Here is a 26,559-nt window from a genome sequence, read left to right as displayed (position 1 = left end):
ATATAAACCACTAAAAATAAACTTATTTTCTCTGCAAAGATTTGTTTTACTCCTTCCTGTTTATTTTATAGTTATTTTTCATAACATTCTTATTTGTCCTTGGAATTCATCTGTTGCATGTGGCGTAAGCTGTGACCCTTGCACGTAGTGCATTCAATTTCCAAATTCACTTCCACGTAGTACAACCTGGACTGTATTTTGCAGGCTAACGAGGCTCTGGCGTCGGGACCTACGGCTAGTATAATCTTCCTAGTGTGTGTTTCGACCTTGTTGTGCTGAGTGTCCCTCTACAGCCCCAGCTTTTAACTGAAGTCAGAATATCTTAAGATTTTAGTTATACGGCATTACAGTTGTATTATTACCTATGTTGGACCCCGTATCATGTGACGGGTGCAAAATAGACTAAGTGATGACTCCCTTGTAACTGCGACGCTTGTAACTCCCTCCCCTCTTTATGTGGGCGTGTTTTTCCTTTGTGGATAAGTGTATGAAAAAAGAAATATGCAGTCGCTAGCAAAGGTAAGTATACATTGATTCTCTTTATCGCCCTGTTATTTTTCATGAGATGGTACTTTAGTGATAAGGAAAATGTCATCCTGCGTAGGTAAAGAAGAGATAAGTATCATCGAGACTTGTTAAGACGAGGTCAAGAACGTCGGGGAATGTAAAATCGAGATCGAAACTTAAATATTCGAGAGTCTTAATTTAAAATTATTTTCCTTATTTTGTGTGTCGATTCTGCCATTTTTGGCTAATTGCTACGACGAAGGTGAATGATGATTACTGTATATGATGAAGAGACTCTCATAAGGTATGCAATAACGATGCGCATGTAAGTTTTCGAACCCAGACCTTCAGTGGTACGTCGACGATTTCGGCGTAATCGAAGTTGCTTTACTGTAAGACGTATTAGAATATAACAAAGAATCTATGCTCTTTAATGTACAAACTTATGTCTTCATGGAGGTTTTCTTGTTTTAAATGTTTGTATTTCGAGATCTTTCCTTATCAAAAAAATTGTCAAAGTTTGTGAGTCCGGATGTACAGTTTAAAGCGATATCCGAACCAGCATGTGGCCTCCCCGATGGCACAGTGGTAGCGTCGTCGCCTTGCTAACATAAGGGCCCCCGGGTTCGATACCCGGTGGATGCACATAGTGGTTCGGATCCCACTTTAAACTGTAGGTCCAGTCCCGATTAGCCTTACTGTGCATAAAGTGGACGTAAAAACACCAATTCAATCAATCAATCGGGACATCCCTAGATCGAAATACCTCTCGCATTTTCCTTTCTTTCGGATGAACGACAAATTTGCCAAATAATTCTAACCATACGCGTGTCGAGACTTTTTATCCCCAAAAGGGGATAAATCAAAACTATTTTCCAGGGGGACAAAGAATATGTACCCGTACTTATGGCGATGCTTTATTTTGAATTAATTAGTAAGGGAATAAATAACATTTATATTTATTTTACTTTCCAAGGTAAAAAGAACAGTGCACCAAATGAACAGCACTATCTTTTTCCAAGGGGGGTGACAAGTGCCCGTCTGGTCCCTCCCTGGTTCTAGCCACTTCCACTTTTTTTTTTCCTCTGACGAGGAAATTTCCCTTGAAGACCACATTAGTGGAAACCCGTCCTATTTCCCTGGGTGCCGGTCAAGCGGCAGGAGGGAGGGGGTTGGTTCGGGTATCACGTGACTTGCTGGAATTTTGTTTTCAATCGCAGGCGCGGAGTGTGAACAAAGGGACCAACTGTTTCCCCCGAGCGCTCGAGGCGTCTTTCAGTCTTTCCTATGCGAGCACGGAGCGGTTTCGGTATTCGTTCGCGACTGAGCCATTTCGAAGCGAATCAGTGAACCGGATCAGTCGTTCGTTGAAAAGATTCGTTCAAAAAGATTCGTTCGTTCGCGAACGACTCATCTCTATTGCGAAGGGATGCTCGTTCATTGCACACCCCTTTTTCAAAATCCATTATGTGCCTCCATCGAGTATCGAACCCGGAGCTCTTTGAATACAAGGCGACGCCGTTACCATTACGACATCAGGCAGGCCCTCACATTACGTCATGGCTTGTTAAACCATGTCGTCATATTCAGCCTAGAATGTTCTTAGGTTTGGAAGTGAGACAGCTAGTATATTGCATACAACAGACTTTTGGTTCTAATCTGAAATTGAAGCTTCGTTTATTTTACTGCAATGGCGGCAGTCGCTACACCGATCAACGACTGTTGTGTTTCGTCATTATTGTTGTAAGATGTTTCCTGGTTTTTACATACATATTAAATTTTCATTGATTCGGTCAGAACCAGCCACCGTCTTTATTTGCAATGCGATCTGTGTGTATTGGAATTGTTCTAGACATGCCGCGGCATGTGGAAGCCATAACCGTTGCATAGAAATTACCTTTATAGCCATGAGTTAGTTCCCTTGAATAAGGTTTTGACTGATTTTAGGAATTTATAATGCTTCCTTCTTTCAGAAAAAAAACCTAACAATTTAAACAATAGAGAAAGAGTTACGTTAGTAGGTAATTGTTTACTTATTACTACATATTAACGAGAAACAATTATAATCAAAAACATTCCGCCATGAAAATTCAGCAACTTCATTCCGTGTCCAGCCTTAGTGCTTGAAACCATACACCCTTTAGTACAAACACACACAAATATTGGCATTCTTCCTCATAGATTGCATATTATTTAGGTTTCCAAATGCAATTTTAACAGCCTGTTTGTTTAATTTGGTTTCTTCTTCAACGTTCATTGAAAACATTATATTTTAAAAAAGAAATTAAGTCGATTTTCTAACTCTTCAGACGTGTCGTGGCGATGAGGATAAGTGATGAAAAATGTTCATGCAAGACTCAAACCTTGAACCTTTGGAAGCGAGATCACAATTAAACCATTGAATGTGCTCGACTACCGAGGAACCCTCTGCAGGCTGTGAAGACAGGATAGGGACGTGAGGGACGAGGTCCTCCAGCCTCCTCTCGCCACTCACACATATCACCCTCTCTCCTGGCGTACTTGGCGTCGATTGCTAATCTAGCTATAATCTTACCAGGAGCGGTAGTGTCCCAAAGGAAATGATGAACGGAGGATGCAGGTGATGGTGGAGAGGTAATTAACCTTGGTGCCTATCTTGAAAAACCAAGGTGTGTTTACTGTTTGGATGTTTTCTCTATGTATATTATTTGGGTCAGAATAAAGATAAGAAAGAGTGAAAGAATAAATACTATGAATAAATTCAAACAACATATATAAATAATATAGAAAATAATAATGAAAGTGATATGTCAGAAATGATTGACTTATTCAGTCATGGTCCTTAGACCTATTCCTATGATGTTTGCTCTAGTAAAAGTATTTAAGACATCACAATCACAATTTAGAATCCCTTGTCCTTGCTTAGCAACATATAATAGAATCTGATATGATATAAAATAGAATAAATAATATGATGATTATATAAGAAATATAATACAGTATACCAAGCACAGAACATCGATACATAATTAAGATTAATACTGTGGATCCTTAGATCCTTTAGCCTCCCAAAGTGAGGGGAGTTACTAGACCGGATGATGGCTTCTTCTTCAATCTCCTTTCTTCAACTTGGATTTAGTCTTCCGCATCTAGAGGTTCCTGGACGTCATCCAACGGATAAATGTAAAGTTCATGATAGATCCGTGGATGAAGTTTCGCTAGTCCATGGTCCTTTACCGGACTTCTTGGAGTGACCACACTCAGTATCCAAATATCACACTTTACTTTTAAATCTCCACTTAGGGATACTCATACAGTCTTCCACGAATACACTATCCATTGAGGTCCACTAAGGCCAATTGCGGACCGTCTTTTAGTCCATGACGGTTCCTTGGTTGTTATGTCTGCCAACACCAGCCAGAGTTGCGTTATTGACTCTTCTGGTTTGATCCCTCGTAGTAATTTTACATAGAATTTCCATTGTTTAATGCTGTAGGGCCCATTTCATAAAATTTCACTTCACTGGATTCTTCAGACACTTCCAATTCTTGATATTGCGATTTCCTTTCCAAGTTACTGATTCTGCTACTCTTCCTTCTTGATAGAGTGAGTTGAATTGTGTCTTCATTACGCTTCACTCTCAATTCTGGGATGTAGCTCCCCTCTTCTAAGGTTGAGATTTTCTCTGCCAGCCTATTGATTCTTGGAAACCTTTCAGGTTTCCAGATGTCAGCTGCCAAGGTCTCCTCTAGAAGTCCCTGCCTTAGTCTCTCAATTTCATTACTGGAATGCTTAGTGCAATTAACAATTGCATGCTCCGGAGTATCTTCAACGCCGCATTTCAAACATAGGTCATTGTGACTTAAGTTAAATCGCTTGAAGTAAGACATGTATGGTCCATGGCCAGAAATCAAATGGACCATGCCCCTTGTTGGTTTGAAAATCTTTTTCCTTATCCTCACATCAGGAAGATATCTTCTGCTGTGGATTGAGATTTGCTGTTGACTCCATTCTGCCTGCCACTTATCCCATAAACATGAGTCTATTGCAGCAAGGGTATTAATCTGGGTACCCAGAATTCGGTTGGTCTTCATGTAATTTCCTTTTTTCCACCAATACCTCGAGGCATTCCTTTTAACTTCCAAGTCGATAGGAAGCACTCCTGCAATCGCTATGATTGATGTTGTGGATATAGTTTTAAAGGCTCCGAATATTCTCATTAATACATTCCGTTGTGAGGATCTCATTTTATTAATCACCTGTTGTTGGTCAGTGAGATGAACCCATACCGATGCTGAATAGCATATTATACTCAAGAAGATTGATCTATAATATGTCATCGATATTTCTTGTGGGAGTTTGTAAGCTTGATTCCCCATACTGAGGATCTTGTGAAGCTGAACCTTAGCTTTCCCAACCACATTTTCAACGTGCATTCTTAGCTTAAATTGGGCTTGCAAAGTTATGCCTAGGTATTCAATATGCGGAGCTACTTTAACAATTATATTAGCTCTCTTAATAATAGCTGGTCTTTGAAGTTTCCTTCTTAACAGAACATGATGGGATTTTTCAGTTGCTATCTTCATTTTCGATGTTAGGGTCCACTTCTCGACTAGTCGTAGGGCTTCCCCTGCATGAACTTCTATCTCTCTGCGATTGTTTGCTTCTATGAGAATCAGGATATCATCGGCATATGCCGTTACTTCTGCCACATCCTTGGATTCTTCAAGAGAGTATAATAATGGTTCCAAAGTAAGGTTCCAAAAAACCGGGCCCAGAACAGATCCCTGTGGGCATCCTTTATTTATTTCTCTTTTAACTGTCTGTTGAGGTCCTTTAAACTGGTCAGATCTGCCATCTAAGTAGTCCCTTATCAAGTTGTACAATGGTCTGGGTGTTTGAGCCTTATCAAGTTGTACAATGGTCTGGGTGTTTGAGCCTCTCTTAGAATTTTCAATATGTACGGCCACCGCACATTATCAAAAGCACCGCTTATATCAAGTGTGATGGCCAGTACATATTTATGTGAATTCTCTTGGACGAATGTCTGTACGTGTTGTATTGCATCCTCTGTTGAACGTCCACGGGTGAATCCATACTGTTTTTCTGACACCCCAGTTAATGCTCTTCTCTCGTTCAATCGCTTAACTACTAATTTTTCTAAGATTTTACCCATTGTATCCAACAGGCAGATTGGTCGAAAGGATTTCGGCTCTTCGGGATCTCTATCTTTGTCTTTCATCAAGACAATCAGATTGACCAGTTTCTAGTCCACTGGAAACTCACCAGCTGCCAGACACTGACTGACTTCCCAATAACTCATTCTTAGTTATTTTGATGACTTCATTTACGAGTCCATCAGGCCCTGGGGCTTTCTTACATTTAAGTTGGTCTATTGCCAGGGCAATTTCCTCCTTTGCAAAAGGTAGAACTAATGTATCATTCTCGTAAGTCTCCTGCAGTTCACATCTAATATTTCTTTGAATATCAGAGTCTTCAGCTTCACTGTCTAGTGGTAGCAACCTTTCCATCAAGTACAGCAGAGTATCCATCCATGAGTTTGTGTACGTATTATCTTGACGTTTTAAGGTTGTCCCTGTCTTAGTTTCCCAGTTACTACTTTATACGCGATACTCCATGGATCTTTAACGATCTGATTCTTTAGTAATCTTGCCCATTGTTTAATTTTGTGTTGTTTCAACAGGTCTTGATAAATCCATTTGGATTTCCTATATTTTTCCAAATAGGTTTGTTTTATTCTAGGATCAATTGCTCTCTGGTAGTTCTTGCGCAATTTCCTTGTGATCGTTCTTCTTCTCAAGATATATATAGGCCACACTTGTTTTTTCTCTGCTGTGCTCTGCCTTGAAAATTGGTTAACTGCTGTTGTCAATGTTGATGTTATTGTCATGACATTATCTTGTAACCTTTGGTTTATTACAACTGGGTTACTCTCAAAACCTTTCCTGACCTTATATCTTAGTTCGTCTTGCTCTTTCCTACTCCATTTTCTTTTTATATTGTATTTTGGAGTCATCCATGTACCATCCTTGACACAGGCTATGTTCCATCCAATTACATTGTGGTCACTGGTCGTCAGATCTTTAACCCACCAGTTATGAATGAACTGCCGGCCTTCGTAATCCACTAAAGTAATATCTATGTTCGATTTACCACCATTATTATTACAAAATGTTGGTATTGGGGATTTTCTATTTGCAATATGAAGGTTGTTGCTTGCAATAAGGTCTTCCATTTCCTTGCCTCTGTTATCAAGTTCCTCGCTATACCATAATGGAGATTTGGCATTGGCATCTGCACTTATCAGGACATGTGAATGTGAACCACTTTGGTGCCTAATTGCTCTCTCCATCATTTGTATATATGGCGATATTCTGTCTTTAAACTGACAGTAAATATTTACTAGAGTCCAGATTTTACCGCCCATCTCAGCATTTATCACCACACAGTGCGATGTTGAGCAGGATTTTCTCCAGGTAATTTGGATATCCTCATTTGTTACTAAAGTAACAGCTTTTGGTGTCTTGGAGTAAGCGAAGCACTTAGTAGATACAGGAAGTCCAACAATCTTCCCTTTGATATGGTAGGGTTCCTGGATCATCGCAATATCGATGTTATTGTTTGTAACGTAATGTATAATCTCTTGCATTGCCAGCTTGGCACCTTGGGCATTATGTTGTATTACTCTTATATGATTTGAATTTCTTGTAATTGTCTTTCTTGTGTTATCCATAATTTATTTTAGATATTGCCCTGTCCATTAGATCTTGATAAGTTGGACATACATTTTTAATGCAGTTTCTCTTGCGAAATTTACATGGTATACATATTTTAATATTACCCAAGTTACAATCCTGGTCATTATGCAATTCTCCACATTTCCTGCAGGTGGTTTCGTTTCTGCAATGCTTACTGACGTGGCCGAGGTCATTACACGCATCTAGGAAGCGCTATATAGTCTTTAAGCCTTATTACTTTGAATGGTAGATAGAGTTTTTCTTTCTTAGTCAGGATGTTCCTCATTGTAGGGGTTGTTTCCAATACGACATTCATTGTTGAGTCGTTCCGCCTTCCCGTTTTAAAGGCAATCTTAAGGTTATTTTCCATTTCTTCTTTTGTCATTACATCATCTAAATTTAATTGATAGATGTCTTCCTTAAGGTCTTCATCTTTGTATGCCTTTGGCACGTCATATAACATTATTTGAGGATTTTTCTTTTTTGTGGTTTCCATTAATAACCCCTTAGATTGCAAGATTGGGTTATTCTTTATTGTTTGTAACTCCTCATTTGTTGCAAATTCTACAATGAGTAACTTCTCTGTTGTCCTCATATTAGTTATTCTGATTTTGTCATTTGTTTAATTGACATTTTCAGTAATTATCTTCTGTATTTCTTTAGGGTCTTTCCCCCCTGATTTGACAGAGTTGGTTTTGTTTGTCTTGATGGTTTAGGAACTTCAACTGATACTTGTTTTAACTTATCCGCATATGTATTATTTGCATTATTTAGACTATCATGCTTAGATTCTCTTATTGCTCTAACTTCCTCTTTTAGATACACTGAAATACTTCTCAGTTCTTCATTCGCAGCGTGGAGCATTTGGTTCTCAGTATTAAGATCTTCATATGCTGCTGCTATCTTCCCTACCAACTCTATCAATAATGTCTTTGTCGTAGCAGAGACTTTCTCTCGAGCAATTCCAGCTTGTATTTCATTTATGTAAAATCTAAACGTTCCCACTTTCCTCTCACCTTCGGATTCTTCATCATCGTTTGTCCTCAAGTTTTCACCTGCATCTTCTTCCGTGTCACCCATTCCTCTCTTTCTTAATGGGTTTTCTAGTCTGGATCTTTCAGAATTTGTTCTAATTCTTTTGCTTTTATCGGAGTTCATCCTATCCTTAACATTTTACACCAATAACACATAACACAAGATCTTGCTCTTGACGCTCTAACCTCTTCTAAACCCACCGTTAGCATTTCATAAATCCGTTGCAGTTGCAACCACCTACTACTCCACCTGATTCCTGCTAGATGGTAACTTGTTAGGCATATTGTACATTCGTTAGGTCGTATTTCTGCAAGAAGTTACAAAGGACAACTTCGACACAGCACAGGACTTCACGTTTGACTCCACATTTGATAACCACAACGACAATTAAGAATTCAAATAACTCAATATGGCTTCCTGCCCAACACTTTAAAACACCTCGGGAGAACACAGAATAGTCGTCGACACCACTTTAAAATCTCCCAAGGGCGGTTACCCACCCCCTGGGGCGCCAGTCCCAGATCCGCCCGGCCTCTACTTCGCACCTTTGCTTTTACCATAAGAAGGTGGATCCCCTGATTGGAGTCGAGGATGCACTTCTATTTCGTGGTTGGTTTAAGCCAATCAGAGGGGGCCGGTCACGGGGGTCGGGCTAAAAGATTAATTGTACACCTTCCCTACACACACACCAAACCGAAGTCAGGCTGTGAAGACATTCAGAAGTTACGTATATTCAGCTTTATATATTCTATATTATATTATATTATATTTATTGCCATTTATGTTATCTAGTGTATCTCGCCTTCCACTTCTGTCTAATCTAGACGATGAGGATGAGTAATGGTTAGAGTAAATTGATGAAAGGATACCCAGACCGAGATTCGAACTCTGAAATATCCATGGTAAAGTAGGGAATAGCTAGAAAATATCTTTCTCTATTCTAATTTTTATAAGTAACTGACATGTTTAAAAAGCAACATTTTGACAATGTGTCAATAATTACGAATTCTTCATAGAAAGAACTTGCACAAAATAATATAATTTCAAATGTTATATTATTTTCCGGATATGAAAAATATAGTTTAATTTATTCATCTAGTAGAACTTACTGTAAATATCCCTGCAAGTGACCGTTATCATGAGCTTGTAATACAACAAACTTTTAAATAATGGCAACTTCTGTCCGAAAAAAGAAACTGTAACATTGAAAATGCACTTTTCTCCTCCTATGACATGAGAACAATGCCTCAGAAATGTATACCAGCTGTCATATATTTCAGGATGTGTGAAATAGGAGTGGATATAAACCACTAAAAAGAAACTTATTTTCTCTGCAAAGATTTGTTTTACACCTTCTTCTTTATTTTATAGTTATTTTTCATAACATTCTTATTTGTCCTTGGAATTCATCTGTTGCATGGGACGTAAGCGGTGACCCTTCCACGTAGTGCATTCAATTTCCAACCTCACTTCCACGTAGTACAGCCTGGACTGTATTTTGCAAGCTAACGAGGCTCTGGCGTCGGGACCTACGGGATAATATATAATTATCGTAGTGTGTGTGTTGTTCTGTGTTTCACCCTTGTTTCTACTGAGTGCCCCTCTACAGCCTCAGCTTTTAACTGAAGCCAGAATATCTTAAGATTTTAGTTATACGACATTACAGTTGTATTATTACTTATTAGTAGAGCCCGGAAGTTTGGCAAAATGACTCTTTTTATCTACTGCATATATTGATAAAATTTTCCCGGATATACGTTTCTTATGTTGTTTCGAATGTTTTAGAAGCCTTTTCATTTTGCCTATTTTGCCTATTTGGGACCCCACTGCCTATGTTTAATTATAATGCCTTTTTTTGCCTTTTTCAATGAAATTTGACCATTTTTTTTTAAAAAAATGTGTATATAAATTATTTTTCTCCCAAAAAACGTTGTTGGCATTTATTTTTCTTCCGTTTATTATGTGAATAATTTTCGCCTTATTTAAGTAATATTGAACTCATGCATGTTTTAATATTGCTGAAGGAGAAAAGTGTGAGAAAAATGTATTTCATGCTCAGTTAGGATATTGCCTTTCGATTAACATATCCTTGTGCATGATTGACTGCTGAAGTGGACAGGTTGATTTCGAACACAAAGAAGATATTTCTGAAATCTCCCTCTCGAACCAAGACCATCTTGAGCTTCAGGCCACAGCGCTCAGTCAAGACGTCATCATCTGGAGGCGATCGTCTTAACGCTGTAAACCCCTTGCCGTAATTTTACCGTAGAGAATTAAGGTATATTTCTTTCTTTTATGAAGTTAAATTTTGACATTTACCCTCCCGACGAATATAGAAGAAAAATGTATAATATTGAATATTTACACCAAAATTTTCATTCAGGCCACCACAAAAATTCCTACCATAGCACAAAGAAAGAGTTGATAACCGTTAGAAACTTCCTGGCGGAAAAATTTAAACATTGTATATCTTTGAAAAATATTATCGGGAATATTTGTCAGCTACAGTAAAACTCGTAACTGCTTTTGTATGAACTTTTGTATGTAAAATCAATTGATTACATAAAAAAAAGCCGTGTTAGGTTGACCGTAAACTTTCCAAGTTACCTAATTAATTAAATTGTATTTAACTCTAGAATACCCAAAATTAATCATCCAGATAAAGCAGATATTCTGCTTAGCTATACAATCTCAATACAAAAGCTTAATTTCTATATTCTTGCAGCAAAAGCGAAACAAATTGGTACAAGGGCAATGTTACATTTCTGTAAAGACTAAACCTAAATCATTTGTCATATTGTAATTTCGATCCTATTGACTTTATTGAACGAGAGATAATATACAAATTGAATCTTTTCATTGTCGTTAGTAAGATCTGTGACAATAACTTAAGAGTTTCATTGAAAAAAAAACAGATTAATATTTCGACCTTAGCGTTCACTTGGGATATAAACATTTGGAATATTTCCTTACGCTGTTTTTACATTCTGTTAATAACATCGTGAAGAATGTTAATAAATTATGAAACAATAAACATTATCACTGATTTACTAATCAAAGTTACGAACATTGAAGCTTCACAAAGACAAAAAATAAAAAGCAGTTCATATGAAACAGTATTATAAAATTTAATGCATTTGTAGTTCATATTAACATAGCTAGGTAACAAAATGCTTTCTGTGTGAAAACATTTGTATTTGAAACATAAGCAATATATTCTTGGATAGTTTTTCACACGAATATCTCATCGAAGTTCTTGTTATACATCGCGCCCTTGTATTTGAATATACAACATATCTTCCGATTAGCATAAAGAACCATAAAGCGGGATAAAATAAGAATGTAAATGTACACATGTATCAATTTTACACCGTTGTATAGCTTTCTTTCATTAAAAACATTTTGAAACTGAAAATTTGTGTAAATAATATGAAAATTTTATCGAATGCTTGCATAAAATTTTCACTAACAAATTGCTTTAGTAGACACGAACGTAATATTTTAAACGTTTGTAATTCAGGGTAAATTATTTGATATTTCTAATAACAACAAATGTTGACATGACCACATTTAAGAGTATATTAGATGCCTATTCCGTACACATGAAATGTTTACGTCATAAACTATAACTCTTATTTATTTATGAGTATAAAACCTATGTTACTTAACTTGTATCTTTTCGTAGGGACCGAATCACATGGAATTTCCCTAAACATTTCTCATTTTCAGCAACATCTTGAAGAAATGTGAACGTTACTTTTTCATCATAATTGCCTCTGTAATTGAGCACACAACACTTATACACCATACCTCTTGCACATTTAAGCATATTTACAAGTCATGTAAACTCGATTACAGTTCCTAAATTTGCATTACAATTCCATATTCACTAAAAAGGTCCATCATTGATTCCGAAGAAGCAAATCAGACATGGCGGCTATCTCGCCTCCAGTTGATGACGATTAGTCACGTGACCGGAGCAAGCCATGAGGCTCTCAGATTGAGAAGGTAATGCTCGAACCCGAAAATTTAAGGAAGTTGCATCTGAGCTTAGTTTACCTCCGCAACCAGTCTTGACCAGATGGGGAACCTGGATATCAGCTGATATATATTATGCTAACAACCTTGAAAAAATCAGTGAGGTGATAGATGCTCTTCCAGAAAATGAAGCGGCTTCAATTCGTGAAGTGAAAAAACTCCTGTGATATTCAAGTTTATTTTTGCATATTATGGTGCATTGCCAGAGACAATTACAATTATAGCATCCATGAAAATCTACGAGGAATCTATGCAGCTGATGATGGAAGTGCCAGGAGAAAAGAGGTCAACTGTTGCGAAAAAGTGCAAACTGGTAGTGAGTGCAAATGATAACTTGAAACAATTGAAAACAATTTGTGATATTCTAAAAGATGAAAATGCTGTTACCAAAATGAGTCCAGCTACATTAGCTTGTTTTATGTAAGCTCCAATAACTTCTGTCGAAGTACAAAGATCATTTTCTATTATGAAAAAAACATTCTCCCTGACAGACGAATATCAATGAACGTTGAGAACTTAAAAAAACACCTTGTAGTTATGTGCAATCAAGACGGAGAAAATTGAAATGCTCTTCTCAATGTAGATTTTAACATGTTGCCAGAAATTATAGATAAAAGTAAGCGACTTCCAAATGTGCCTTTTTTCGGTTTATTTTGCCTTTTTTCATTGTTAGTGCCTATTTTCCACATTATAAATGCCTTTTTGCCTGCCTATTTTAACGAAAATAAATGCCTGAACTTCCGGGCTCTACTTATTAGGTATGTTGGACCCCGTATCATGTGACGGGTGCAAAATAGACTAAGTGATGACTCCCTTGTAACTGCCGACGTTTGTAACTCCCTCCCCTCTGTATGTGGGTGTGTCTTTCCTTTATGGATAAGCGTAAGAAAAAAATAAATATGCAGTCCGTAAAGAAGAGATAAGTATCATCGAGACTTGTTAAGACGAGGTCAAGAACTTAATCGGGGAATGTAAAATCGAGATCGAAACTTAAATATTCGAGAGTCTTAATTTTGAATTATTTTCCTTATTTTGTGTGTCTTTTCTGCCATTTTTGGCTAATTGCTACGACGAAGGCGAATAATGATTACTGTAAATGATGAAGAGACTCTCATAAGGCATGCAATAACGATGCCCAAGTAAGTTTTCGAACCCAGACCTTCAGTGGCATGTCGACGATTTCGACGAAATCGAAGTTGCTTTACTGTGCGACGTATTTGAATATAACAAAGAATCCATGCTCTTTAATGTACATGTTTTCAGTTTGTTTTCTTGTTTTAAATTTTTGTATTTCGAGATCTTTCCTTATCAAAAAAATTGTCAAAGTTTGTTGTGAGTCTGGATGTACAGTTTAAAGCGATATCCGAACCTATGTGTGGCCTCCCCGATGGCGCAGTGGAATGGTCGTCGTCTTGCTAACAAGGGCCCCCGGGTTCGATACCCGGTGGATGCACATAGTGGTTCGGATCCCACTTTAAACTGCAGGTCCAGTCCCGATTAGCCCTACTGTGCATAAAGTGGACTTAAAACACCAACTCAATCAATCAATCGGAACATCCCTAGATCGAAACACCTTTCGCATTTTCTTTTCTTTCTGATGAACGACATAATTCTAACTATGCGCGTGTCCAGACTTTTTTTCCCCAGAGGGGGATAAATCAAAATTCTTTTCCAGGGGAACAAGGAATATGTACCCGTACTTGTGCCGATGCTTTATTTCGAATTATTTAGGAAGGGAAAAAATAACATTTATATTTATTTTACTTTCCAAGGTAAAAAGCACAGTGAACCAAATGAACAGCACTATCTTTTTTCGGGGGGGGGGGGGGTGACAAATGCCCGTCTTGCCCCTTGCTGGTTCTAGCCACTTCCGCTTTTTTCTCTGACGAGGGTCCTTTGAAGACCACGTTAGTGGAAACCTGTGCCAGTGAAGCGGAGGGAGGGAGGGAGGGTTGGTTCGGGTCTCACGTGACTTGCTGTGATAGGCGTCACGCTGGAATTTTGTTTTGTATGGCGGGCGGGGAGTGTGAACAAAGGGACAACTGTTTCCCCCGAGCGCTGGAGGCGTCTTTCAGTATTTCGTATCCGAGCGCGGATTGGTTTCTGTATTCGTTCGCGAGTTTCGAAGCAGATCAGTGAACCGAATCAGTCGTTCGTTGGAAAGATTCGTTCGTTCGCGAACGATTCATCTCCTGTCAATGTCTCAAGTTTGTTAGTTTTGAAGTGCTTGGATACTTGTTGGAAAGTATTAAATGATGCTGTGAGTGAAGCGAAGGATGGACTTTAACTATGTTATGTCATTTGATGCAGTGTAGGCGTTGCTGTACGCGCAGGTAAGAAATGACCGCTAGAAATGCACATAACGTAAACAAACTTCCTTGTCCGCTGAAAGAAAGCGTGTGCTGGTCGCCCAGCCCCAAATTTGAACAAAGCTGTCGCGTATCAATGAAAGGGTCTAAGGTTCGATTTCTAGTATTCACATGCCATTAGTTGCCATTTCCCTTTAATACATGTACGGTCAGTTCTGATTGGTCGTCATGGACGTCTGGAAGAGGAAAAGGGGGCCGTCCCCCAAGTAATTTGAATGTCAACCAAAAATTATATATTACACGCATATAATTGAATTTCAGTCACAGTAATTTATGGTAATTATTATAAAAGCGTTCAGTAACTTCAGACTGATGGAGTGTTTTTTTCCCCTTCTGGAAAAAATATCTTCCTTTCCCCTACCTGAGGACCCCCATGACTTTCCAACAAAACCCCACATTTTTCATAAAGGCACAATTTATTGTAGTTTCAGCACTAATTTTTCGCACACCCCTACTATGAAACCTTATACTCCTAGATGAAAACATTCTGGACAAATCTTTTAAGCCCTCCCCCCCATCCTTTTGTTAGGCGAAGGAAATCTATTTGCGGAAACTGAATAGCCTATGTGTCACATGACTTCAGTGAACCACCAGGTAAATAATGCACGAGCCGCGCTTGGTAGACCATCAACTTTAATTTCACCGGCGGCGGTGCGTTGTCAGGCAAATATTAATTCCAGTTCCGCTTCCCCGACCGTATGTGAATGCTATCTCCCTTGCACTCTTTCTATATAGTTCCTTCCCAGGGAGTGTGGGTGCTCTTGTAAGTTTTCTTCAGTGTTTCAAGTTCAAGATGAATGGTAAACGTAAAGTAGTCTTTTCCGATACAAAGACGATCAAACGACTGTGTATATTACGCAAGTCATAGTTGGAGGAAGATGATTTTCACTCCTGGTTGAAGGATAGTGGTGATAAACATAAAGCAGGATGCAAATATTGCAACAAATAATTTTCAATAGCACATGGCGGCCGCAGTGATGTAATGCAGCATGTTCGAGGAACGAAGCACAAGAATAACGAAGTACCTTTTTTTTATCTGAACAGTTGTTAGTACTTTCTTCGTAAGAAATAACTTTTTTGAAAATGAAAAGGTTAGTAGAAAAGTTTATCAACGCTATGCACTGGGGGTTTGAACTTTTGTCCCTTATTTTCAATTTGTGATTGCGATTTTGTCCCGTAGTTTGATCTTGAAAACCTGGTAGCCCTGAATATTTTTGTGGATGTGACCATGATGTAGGTATGTTAAATAAGGAAGAAGAAAGGGGAAACATGTAAATTATTACATAGGCTACGTAAGAATTCCTGTAGCAGTCCAAGTGGAGGTATTTCCGTCAGTGTTGCCACCGATCGGAACGAGCTGAAACTAGGGTTACCAGACCGTTATAAGCAAAAAGTAGGGCACACTATCAAAATAATTCACATCAAATAATATATATTCTTTTATTCATGGTTTTCTGCCGTAGATGCAGTTTTTTCTCCTGGCTTTACTATGTTCCGGCTATGCCTAGTGTAATTACTATGCGCTAGCACACAAATACATAATGTGGAATTGACAGTACAAAAATAAAGATTTTGAAAATAAATTCTTGAAATTAAAATTTCCAAACTTATAATCAACAATACTTTTCAGGCATCAGTGGCGCAACCACAGGGGGCACAGAGGAGAATTGCCCCCTTCGATTTCAAATTTTATGCAAAGAAAGGTACATTTTGTAAAATTTCCTTGCTCTCTTCACTCGCAAGCCCTGCTTTTCTCAGTTTCGACAAGTTCAGGGCCGTAGCTAGGTGGCGATTCGAGTCGGCCATGAGCGCCGAATGATCTAAATGAAAAAACGTTGTTAAAGAGAGAATGTCTTGGCACCCCGTGATATTATTTCCGCCCTATTAAGGGCAAAGGGAGGTGCAAACATAGACGGCCAAGGGTATCTGCAAGGGGGCGCAGAGGAGAAATTGCTCCCTCTGATTTCAAATTTTGTGCAAATTAAGATACATTTCGTAAAATATTCTTGCTCGCTTCGCTCCCAATGGCTACTTTTCTCGGTTTCCTCAAGTTCAGAGCCTTAGCTAGGGGACAGGGGGAGTCGGCCATGGATGCCGAGCGGTCTAAATGAAAAAAGTTGTATAAGGGAGAATGCCATGGCGTCCAGTGAAATTATTTGTGCCCTATTAAATCAATATTGTTTCAAATTGCAAAAAATTGTATCTAAAAATTTTCTTGCCCGCTTCGCTCGCAATGTAATTGTTTCCTGTAATATAATGTGTTTAAATATTATGTGCTGTATATAGGGGAAAGTGGGGGAATTGCGACCACCTAAGGGAGATTTTAAAAATCTCAAAAACTGTACGCAGTGAAACAAAAATAAAATGTGGGCCTGAAAAAGCAATGTTTGTAGTACATCTCTGCGTATTACTTTGCTCCCTGTCGTTTACATTACCCTACCAATTGCCCTATTGGTAGGGTAATGGCACTCAGTAATCATCCTAACAGTAAACCAATACCATTTTTGTACTATGCAGAAACTATATCTTTAAGTACTTATATTTATTAATATGCAGATACAAATTAAATTGAGCACAATTTTGCACAAAAATGCACACATGGGACGCTTATTATGAGAAACGTGTTTGCACCCTTCATGTTCCCATCACAAACAGCGTGAGCGTCATTACCCGATAGGCGCCATATTATGTTATTTGTTTCTCGTCTCATGAGAACCTCAAATGTTTACTTTATAATAATTAAGAAATAAACAGGAGATACTATTATTATATCTGTAAAATTTTCAAGACTAGCTTAAACGTTCCGTCTACTTACCTTGCACTTATTTCCTTCCCAATTTTATAAGAAAATATGACGAATTCGTTTTTCGCGCCCTGCTTCTTAAAAGTCAACTCCACATGTGCCGCCTTTTCTTTGGTGCCTCGTAGTACTGGGTTCTAGATGTCAGCACAGGTTACTCTTCAATAACACCCTCCGTAACGACTACAGAGGGGTGAGCGTCATTGCCCGCTGAGCGCCATTCCCACATCTTCCCCTATGTATTGAATAAACTTTCAATACGTAGCCTACACGATTAATGTTAGCATGTTGCATAAAGCATAAATATTTTCTTATTTTATGTTGCTTCATGTTGCATATGTGTAAGTCATAAAAAGTTATACATGTTATATGTACAAAAAATATTATCTACGGAAAGCATTTATCATTTTCCTGCCATTCAAAAATACAGTTTGTGTGCTTGTTTTCCATTATTAGATAATATAAAATTGCCGGTGTTGAAAGAATATTTCAAATCGTTTGATAATACTACTATTTCTACTACTACCACTAGTAATAATAATAATGTAATTATTGTTGTTATTGGTACGTTTTTCCTGGTACTTGCCCCCCCCAGACAAAAAATCGTGGTTGCGCCTCTGTCAGGCATACTTCTCCACGGAGCCTATCTTCTCAAATATCCCTGCAATTTTCTGATTCTTCAGTTCAAAGACGAATTTACTTTAGGCGCATTCTGGTGGTCAAAATTTAGCAGTTCCATGATCAAGCTCATTCCGGACCATGGACATAAGACAAAAAACTTTTCTTCATAATTTCTTGCTTGTTCATTCCTTGTATCGGTGCTACCAGCTCCCGAGAAATATATTATTTTATCCTGTGCATGTAGCCATGCAACACTGCTTCATTGTTGCACCGACTTTTTCTATTGCTTGAAATATTGAATATCTCTGAATAAAACATTGCCTCTCTTTATTCAGAGATATTAATATCCAAAGGACGATCATTTCCTGTCTGCAGCACAGAGAATTGTACACTGGGGGTGTACATTCGTGTTTGGGGGGTGGGGGGTTTAGTGGTTAATTTAGTACCAAATGACCAAAGCTGGGCCTCTAGGGAGGTGTTGATAAAATTTTGGGTGGTGTTAGAGGATCGTTGGCTGTGTGCAATAAAGATTTTGTCTGAATTTACATACAGAAGGACACAACAAGTATATACATACATGCATCTAAAAATCATTACACTGTTCCCTGAGAAAGAACTGAATGCAATATGGCCTCCCGATGGCGTAGTGGTAACGTAATAGACGTGGCATGGGGGAGTCGTCCCCCTCCCTAGTACTTCCAACTAGGAATTTATTGTAGAGGAATCTTATCGCTGTTATTGAACAATACTATACTTTTAAAGAAATTTATTTTTTCAAGGAGATGAAGGTTCCAAGCTACTACTGAGGAGATGCATTATTTCCTATGTCATTTGACTATCCCACTTCGTTCTCTAGCACATTTCTTCTTCTTAACACTTCGGCGTATATTGTGGAAGTTAGCTATGTTGTCTCTATGTGTCATCAGAATAAATAGCTCATTCACATAGGCAGAGTTCCGTTTGTCCACTTGGGTGCGTCAACTTGGGATAACATTTTTAACCTTTTATCCATGACGAGGGCCTCTCGTAGTGGTAACGTCGTCGCCTTGTAATCAAGGGGTCCTGGGTTTGATTCCCGGTAGAGGCACATGGCACAGTGGTTCGGATCTCGCTTTAAACTGTAGATCCAGTCCCGATTAGCCTTTCTGTGCATAAAGTGGACTTAAAACAACAATTCAATCAATTATCCATTAAAATCGTCACGGGCATTCTCCGTGGGAAATAGATTTCCCCACATAACCTTATCCAAAAGAAATAGAATTGTCTTGATGTCGAGTGTCACTTTTGTAAAACGAATAAACACGTATTGTAGATGATGGCAAATGTATTGTATAACACATTTTTCTTTACAATGAAGAAAATATGCTATAATGTTAATGGGTAATCTACGTTCATGGAATAAACAAAATATTATGCTGCAAGGCATTTAAAAGTAGACTACTATCTACATAAGTAATGAAATAGTAAGCATTTAAATTTATTTTAATTTTATTGCAACGAAACTTTGCATTTTCCTAATTTCACTACAACCGAGAACCACTTGCGATGAAAGCTGTTGAACTATCGTAGTCAAATTCCACGAAATGGTCTATATTAACAGCATGAGCAATGCGTAAGCTGTCTTCCGAATGTCACGTATCCAAGTGATTGGTGCTGCATCTAAAAGTCTGTGATACCCAGTCCCTCGATACTCTAAAGGGAGATTTCACATCGAAGCGACAGACGACATGAGAGTTTCACACCGAAGCGGCACTTGTTTCTCTGCTCAGTTCGCGTGATGTCGTCATCGGGTGCTGATACCGATACAATTGTACTAATCAGTTTATTAGTCATCAGAATAATCGTAAGAGACATTGGTAATGTAAATCATGTAAAATTTGTGAAAGCTAAACTCGGGAGAGGCATGTTGTCCATGAATAAATGAAGAAATCATGTGCGCCAGGCTCTAACTGTACGTATACGCCAGACTTTTCGCTTTCCTTTCCAGCCTGGATAAAGCAAAGACCAAAGACCTAAACACTAAAGCAGTGGTTCTCAACCTTCGTAAGACCGCGGCCTGGCAAAATATTATGTAAAAAGCCGATGGCCCGACCCCATCCCCCCCCCCCTCGTAAATACCTTTCCAGTAATTAAAATTTTGTACGTGAATTAACACGTACAACCCTTGAACTTAAATATTGATAAATGAAATCTGGCATAATCATAAAGAGTAATAGTTCAATTACGTCTAGGCTTCTTGACAAATATAAGAATATGGATGGCGTAGCGGTAACGCCGTCGCCTTGTAATCAAGTGATCCCGGGCTCGATACGTGGTGGAGACACATCGTGGTGCGGATCCCACTAAACTGTAGGTCCAGTCTTGATTAGTCAATTTGTGCATAAAGTGGAAACAGAACTCAAATATGAAATTAAGATAATGTTATTTGCCAACCACTTTCATAATAATCTCTCGCGGCCCAGTATAATTGATAAAAGTACCTGGTACCTACTCGCAGCTCGGCGGTTGAGAAACACTACATTAGAGTAGAGTAACCTACCACGGTGACTGACCTACTTTGGACTGACGTGACTCCAGGCATTGGCTGTTTCAAACAAAAAAAAAACAGTCACGTCCTAAATGGTCAAAACACAGTCTATTTACCAAGAAAGTGTGGGGCGTTACCCCCACACCCCCTATACGCCTTCATGGCGTGGTGCTAAGCACAGGGGAACACTTTACTTTTTTACAGTCTCTCTACATGATGTTGAAGGCAAATAACAGCCAATAACTGCAACAACAAACTTGTAAAAAACCATAAGGACGTTGTGTTGAAATCTCGAAACATTGTACATATTCGTACTTTATCATGTCATTATCAACAAGTTATAGGTTCAAAAATGTTGTAAGGCCGCCGGCTGGGCTCTCTTCTAGAGTTTAAATCTCTGTGTGTAGTGTACACTCTTTTATGGGTTGTATTTATATTTGATTCTGTGCATATCATATGTAATTGTTGATTATAACCCTGCTATCCTAATAAATGAAATAAATAAATGTTCTGATTGGTAAGTTCATTACTAGGCAGGATTGTGTCATCAGAATACAATCAATTATTCCAACATTTATATTTCTATTCTTACCATGTGTGTTGTTTTTTCTTTCCAGGGTACGGAGAAGCCACTGTCGAAAGATGCGATTGAAGACGAGATAAAAGAAGAACAAGAGGAATTTTGTGAAGCGGAAGAGTCTGTCTCTACTGTGCCCTCCGTTGCCCTTGGCGAAGAATCGTGCATAGACTTCAATGCTCATGCTTCAGCAGAAGTAAGTTCCGCTAAATAATTTTCCTTTGGAATTAAGTAATAATTATAGCATGTAAGATGTAGTGTATATATGTAGTGATGATATGTCGATTTATTGAAGAGACATAAAAGAACTGTAAATTGTACATGAAATCAAGCAACGTTAATGAAAACTATTTTTCACACTGACTGTCTGTCTCTGCCGACTCGCCCGACGGTTCTTAAGAGCCCGTATCAGCGTCACTCGAAAAAAGCACCGGACAGATGTCAAATTTTCTTCCTAGTCTCACCAATATTGATTCCATTTCCCCCTTCGAACGCAAATCCATTGCATGGTAGACCGTTTGAGGCTTTACTGGTGGGAAGGTTGCTTTGTCGAAAGAAACAGAAGACAAGGTTCCCTGTCCGCTACTCACCCCCCCCCCCTTCGCCTGGAAGGTCAGGCTCTGACCATAAAAGACCTTTCTTTTGAGCCCTCACGTTTATAACTCCGAGCCGAGAGGGTTTCTGTGACAGAACACTTTTTCCGAGTGTCTGAAAGAAGAAAAACACACATTGACGAACATCGCAATACAACTTACATGTAATAGAGCCAAGGACTATTTAGGGGAGGCGGGGTGTCCAGGGAGTCCGAATCTTCAGCGAGAGACTTACGAAGTACTAAAATTAAATTATGTAAATATGCTTGTTTTGATTAGCATCTGTCGTATAATCGAGAGAGGTGTATTTCCGTCAAACTTATTGTAAGGGAAGGATTACATTGGGGTCATACAACTTTGGATGACTGTATCAAAGAAGATTTATACACACCACTACCTAAGTAATATGCTTAAATATTAAATTAAGAACTTTACTTTTCGTCAAATGGATCTAACATCCTTTTTCGTTATTCAATATATATTCAATTCCTTATCTATTTCACAATCACCTTGCCAGGTCAGTTGTTTTTATACAAATTGAAGCGATCTTAACTATTCATGAGCTAGATAAAGAATACGTGCAATTATATTCCTATTCTTATGCCATCTTTTCCCATTCATGTGATAACAATATTAATTAATATTTTAATATTATTAATTTAATATTACTGTTATTTTAACTTGTTTTTATTATTAGAAGAAGGTACCAACATCATAGGCGTGCACAGACCCTCTGATAAGGGGGGGGGGGAGCAAAAACCTTGAAAATTAAGTCAGATCGGCAAAGAAAAACCTCATTTTATCTCACTGTTTTAGTTTTTTGCATTGATGTGATATATATATATATGTGTGTGTGTGTTCGCGCGCGCGAGTGTGTATATTATATATATATACCTAGGTATTAACATATTATTTAAATACATTACGTAATCTATTCATCCGCCCCTTAACAAACCAACAGCAAAAATTATATAGATTGTCTCTGAAATGTGAGCGCTCGTTTTCCTCCAAACCAAACTGTTATAGCAGCAACTGTCTGAATTACTTATTCGTTCTTACTTTCTTTCTGGTAATTTACAATGTATTGGAGAAAAGAAACTGCGAGCGAAGCGAGCAAGAAAATTTTTCGATCCAAATTTTTGAAAGTTGAAAACAGTACTGATTTAATAGGGCGCAAAAAAATTCATGGGACGGCATGGCATTCTCTTTTACAATTTTTCTCAATCAGATTGTTCGGCGCCCAGGGCCAACTCCCGCTACTTCCTAGCTATGGCTCGGAAGTTGACAAGACTGCAAGAAAAGCAGGTACCCCGAGCGAAGCGAGAAAGAAAATTTTACGAAATGTATTTTTATTTGTATAAAATTTAAAGTCGAGGGGACAATTGTCCCTCTGTAACCCCCTGCAAGTGATCCTGACCGTCGAAGAAATAATGCAAGATGGACGTGAAAACTAATTCCGTCTTGAGTATCCTTTTGTCCTGCTACTAATAGATTCTGCTAGTCTTGCTTTCTTTTAATTCAATGATTTCCGTCCAAGGTTGGAAAAAGGCATAAGCAATGCCCCCCTGTCCCATTGTGGTTGCGCCATTTCCTTTTAGAGTATAATATTGTTTAATAACAGCTACAATATTGCTCTCCACTAAATTTCTAGGTGAAAGTATAATAATATAGGGGCATGGAACGTCTGGAAGGGGGGCAAGGATGACCACACCTTGAAAACGAAGGTCAACCTAAAAGTATATATTTCACAAGTATAATTAGATTTCAGTCATAGTAATTTACATTAATTATTATGTAATGGGGACGCAGGAATGCGATAATTTCAAATTCAAGTGGTGTTTTTAGAGGGGACAGCACTAGTATTGGGGTAATATGCCCCATGAAAAAAATACCTTTCTTGTCCCTTTGTGGAAAAATCTGCGAACGTCCGTGATTAGGGGGCAATTCCCCCCCCCTTCCCGTGCGCACGCCTATGACCAACATATATGGAATAGTTTATAACATCGAGTAGCAGGATATCTCTCCTGTATGGTGCTGTAAACTAGGGAAATAATGACGATGTTTTGTAGTAGTGCATAGCTATTCACCCTGTTGCGACACATATGCAGAACAGGCGGAAGACATTCTTGTGTGTTTTCTGCAGTTGGTGAATTATCCTAAGTGAGATGATTTTGATGTTCTTTCTTTTCTTAACGTAATAAAAACGTGTCTTGCAACCTAAGGCGTCGTGCTTTGTGCTCCGCCTGAGGATGAATTATATGATGAAACTGATGAACGGACACTCACAAAGAGCATCCATGCCGGGATTCGAACTCCCGGATGTGCTAACCACTCCATCACAGAGGCCAGTACTAATGCACATGAATATCACTCCAAGTTAGTCATTTGGAATCATTGGGAAAGTCGTGTAGTTAGTAAAATGTGTACTTTTAGCATTTTTGATACAATTAAAACTATTTACAGCCAATGCATATTACTCATATTGAACCGGAACGACGAATTTGTGAATTTACTACAGGACTTTTCAAACATCCGCAGATAAGGCTAATACAGTTTCTTGTTCATATCTATCATAGTTATCCTGAAATACACGTATGTCAGTTTTCACGTGGCTTACTAGTTTCCAGATATGCTTGATTCTGTTAACTGTTTACTCCTATTATTCATAGTTGCGAACTATCTCTCCGGATCCGAGCATGCATGTGAAAAAGAACTGAATCACTCCGCTCCGGAGGGCTCCTTTAGTACCACCGCGACCTAGCTCCGAAACCCTGCCTGCTGGCAATCGTATAATTGTCAGCGATGTTCTCTCCATCCGTTCATCCTTGGGTTCGAGTCCTCGTTGAGCCTGCATTTTTCACTGAAAATTCTACGTAAGTTATGGTTGTAGCGAAATCCGGATTGTCTCCGAAATGGGGAGATTACCACCGAAATCCGGATTCTCTCATTTTTCCATCGGATTCCCGAATAGTATAAAAAAAAAATATATATCTGGATTTGGCCATTTCTACTTCACACGTCTTGCGCGAACACTGACCTGCTGATGTGTAAGTGGAATTAGCAGTGTGATAATTCCTAGTAATTCAGACTTCATAACATTGTGGTAGAAAAATGTGCAGAACAAATTCTCGAGTTAGTAACCTCAAAGTTGTCTTTTCGACAGAATTTGCTCTTTTTTTTTAACTTCGGACGGAAATGCATGGTAAAAAAATCAGAATTTTCAGTTTTCATGAGATAATTTGGAAATGTGTTTACAGGACAATAATACATCATCATCACTGGCACTGAGATATGGATCTCACTGGCACTGAGATATGGATCTCATACAAAAATAATTTATATACACGAATTCAAGAACAGGGGAAGAACACAGAAACGAGCACTGCCGGATCTACAAGCAGCAAGACCCCGCAGTGCGGGGGTGGGGGCAGAGACAAGTAAGTCTCTAGAAAGTCCTCAGTGATTGACATAGTATAGGGTTCGTATATGCTTATTTAAAAACTAAACTTAATTACTCAGGGGTTCAGAAACGAATACAAGATATACAGGTAACGGCAGTGGCGGCGAGGGGGACAGTCGGCCCCCACTTTTCGCCACTTTTGTCCCCCCACTATACTAAACCGTACAGTATCTACAACGGGAAATATACTGTCCCCCCACCCCCCTCGGTTTTGGAACCCAATCGCCGCCACTGGGAAAAGGTAAAGTTAAAGTGCCCTGTGCATATAGCACCGTAAGGAAAGGGTAGTGAATTACTTCCTATGTAATTGGACTCTCCCACTAGCAAATTTCTTATTAACACCTCCACATATTTCATTCTTTAGTTGTATTATCTGTATGTGTCTGCAGAATAAATTGCCCATATATTGCACATGAATAAATTATGTGTAGTTCTTTTGAATTTGCGGTACTAAACCACGTTTATACGTACATTAGTCTTTGAACGACAGATATGGAAAATAAAGCGCCAGCAGAGAACAATGGTGCCACTGAAGTTGAAATTCATCTAATAAAGTGATTTTAGGTGGGTCGGGACACACACGACCCTGTTTTGTTCCCACCAATGTAATAAAAACAGTGAGATAGAATGAGGGCTTTATTTCGTCAGCTGAACTCTTATCAAGGTCCTTGCTCACCATAATCGGAGGATCTGAGACAGAAATAGTGTTATTTGTCGTATATCCAGAAAGTTGATTGATTTGCTTTATTTTACTTCGCTTTTTGTGCCACTTTTGGCAAATTTGCGAAGATGGGGATGAGTGATGATATGATGAAATTGATGAATGGACACTCACAAACATCCGTGGCCAAGCCGAAATTCGAACCCGGGACCCCTGGCGTCGTAGCGCGATGTGCTAACCACTCCCCCACGGTGGCCGGCCGGCTACAGAAAGTTGAAAGTGAATGAAATTTTTATGGTGTGTTTTGTATGGTCATTATCAGTAGTAAGTCTGTCATATTATTCCACTAAATAATGTCTTTGGAAAAGAAAAAAACAACAAATAATTAATATATTTTATTTTACATAAGACCTATGCCTAAAAGTATTTTTGTATATGATGACACAGAACTATCTTATGTTGTGATTTCTGACTGTAATATATATATATGTAATTGGTGATAAAATAACGCAGTAAAGTATTAAGTAAATATATTTTATCCCCCTACTTACAAATCATGAAGAGAGTCAAATTCGAAATTAAATTGAACGGACGTTCAAAATTTTTAAAAATAGCACTATTTCCATAACAGGTC

At 38.5% G+C, this 26,559-nt stretch overlaps 1 protein-coding gene across 1 annotated transcript in view; it reads left to right on the top strand.

Annotated features, from left to right (window-relative positions):
* LOC146002215 (uncharacterized) overlaps nt 1-26,559 on the top strand; it is a 148,388-nt gene that overhangs the window by 47,527 nt on the left and 74,302 nt on the right. Inside the window, exon 3 of the mRNA XM_083139935.1 lies at nt 21,252-21,407. Coding sequence (XP_082996061.1) covers nt 21,252-21,407 — 156 coding nt within the window. The remainder of the gene's footprint in view (nt 1-21,251; nt 21,408-26,559) is intronic.

This window comes from Lepisma saccharinum, chromosome 1 (genome assembly GCF_977018435.1).
Source record: "Lepisma saccharinum chromosome 1, izLepSacc3.1, whole genome shotgun sequence".
NCBI classification, from domain to species: domain Eukaryota; kingdom Metazoa; phylum Arthropoda; class Insecta; order Zygentoma; family Lepismatidae; genus Lepisma; species Lepisma saccharinum.
This window is presented reverse-complemented; position numbering and strand designations above follow the sequence as displayed.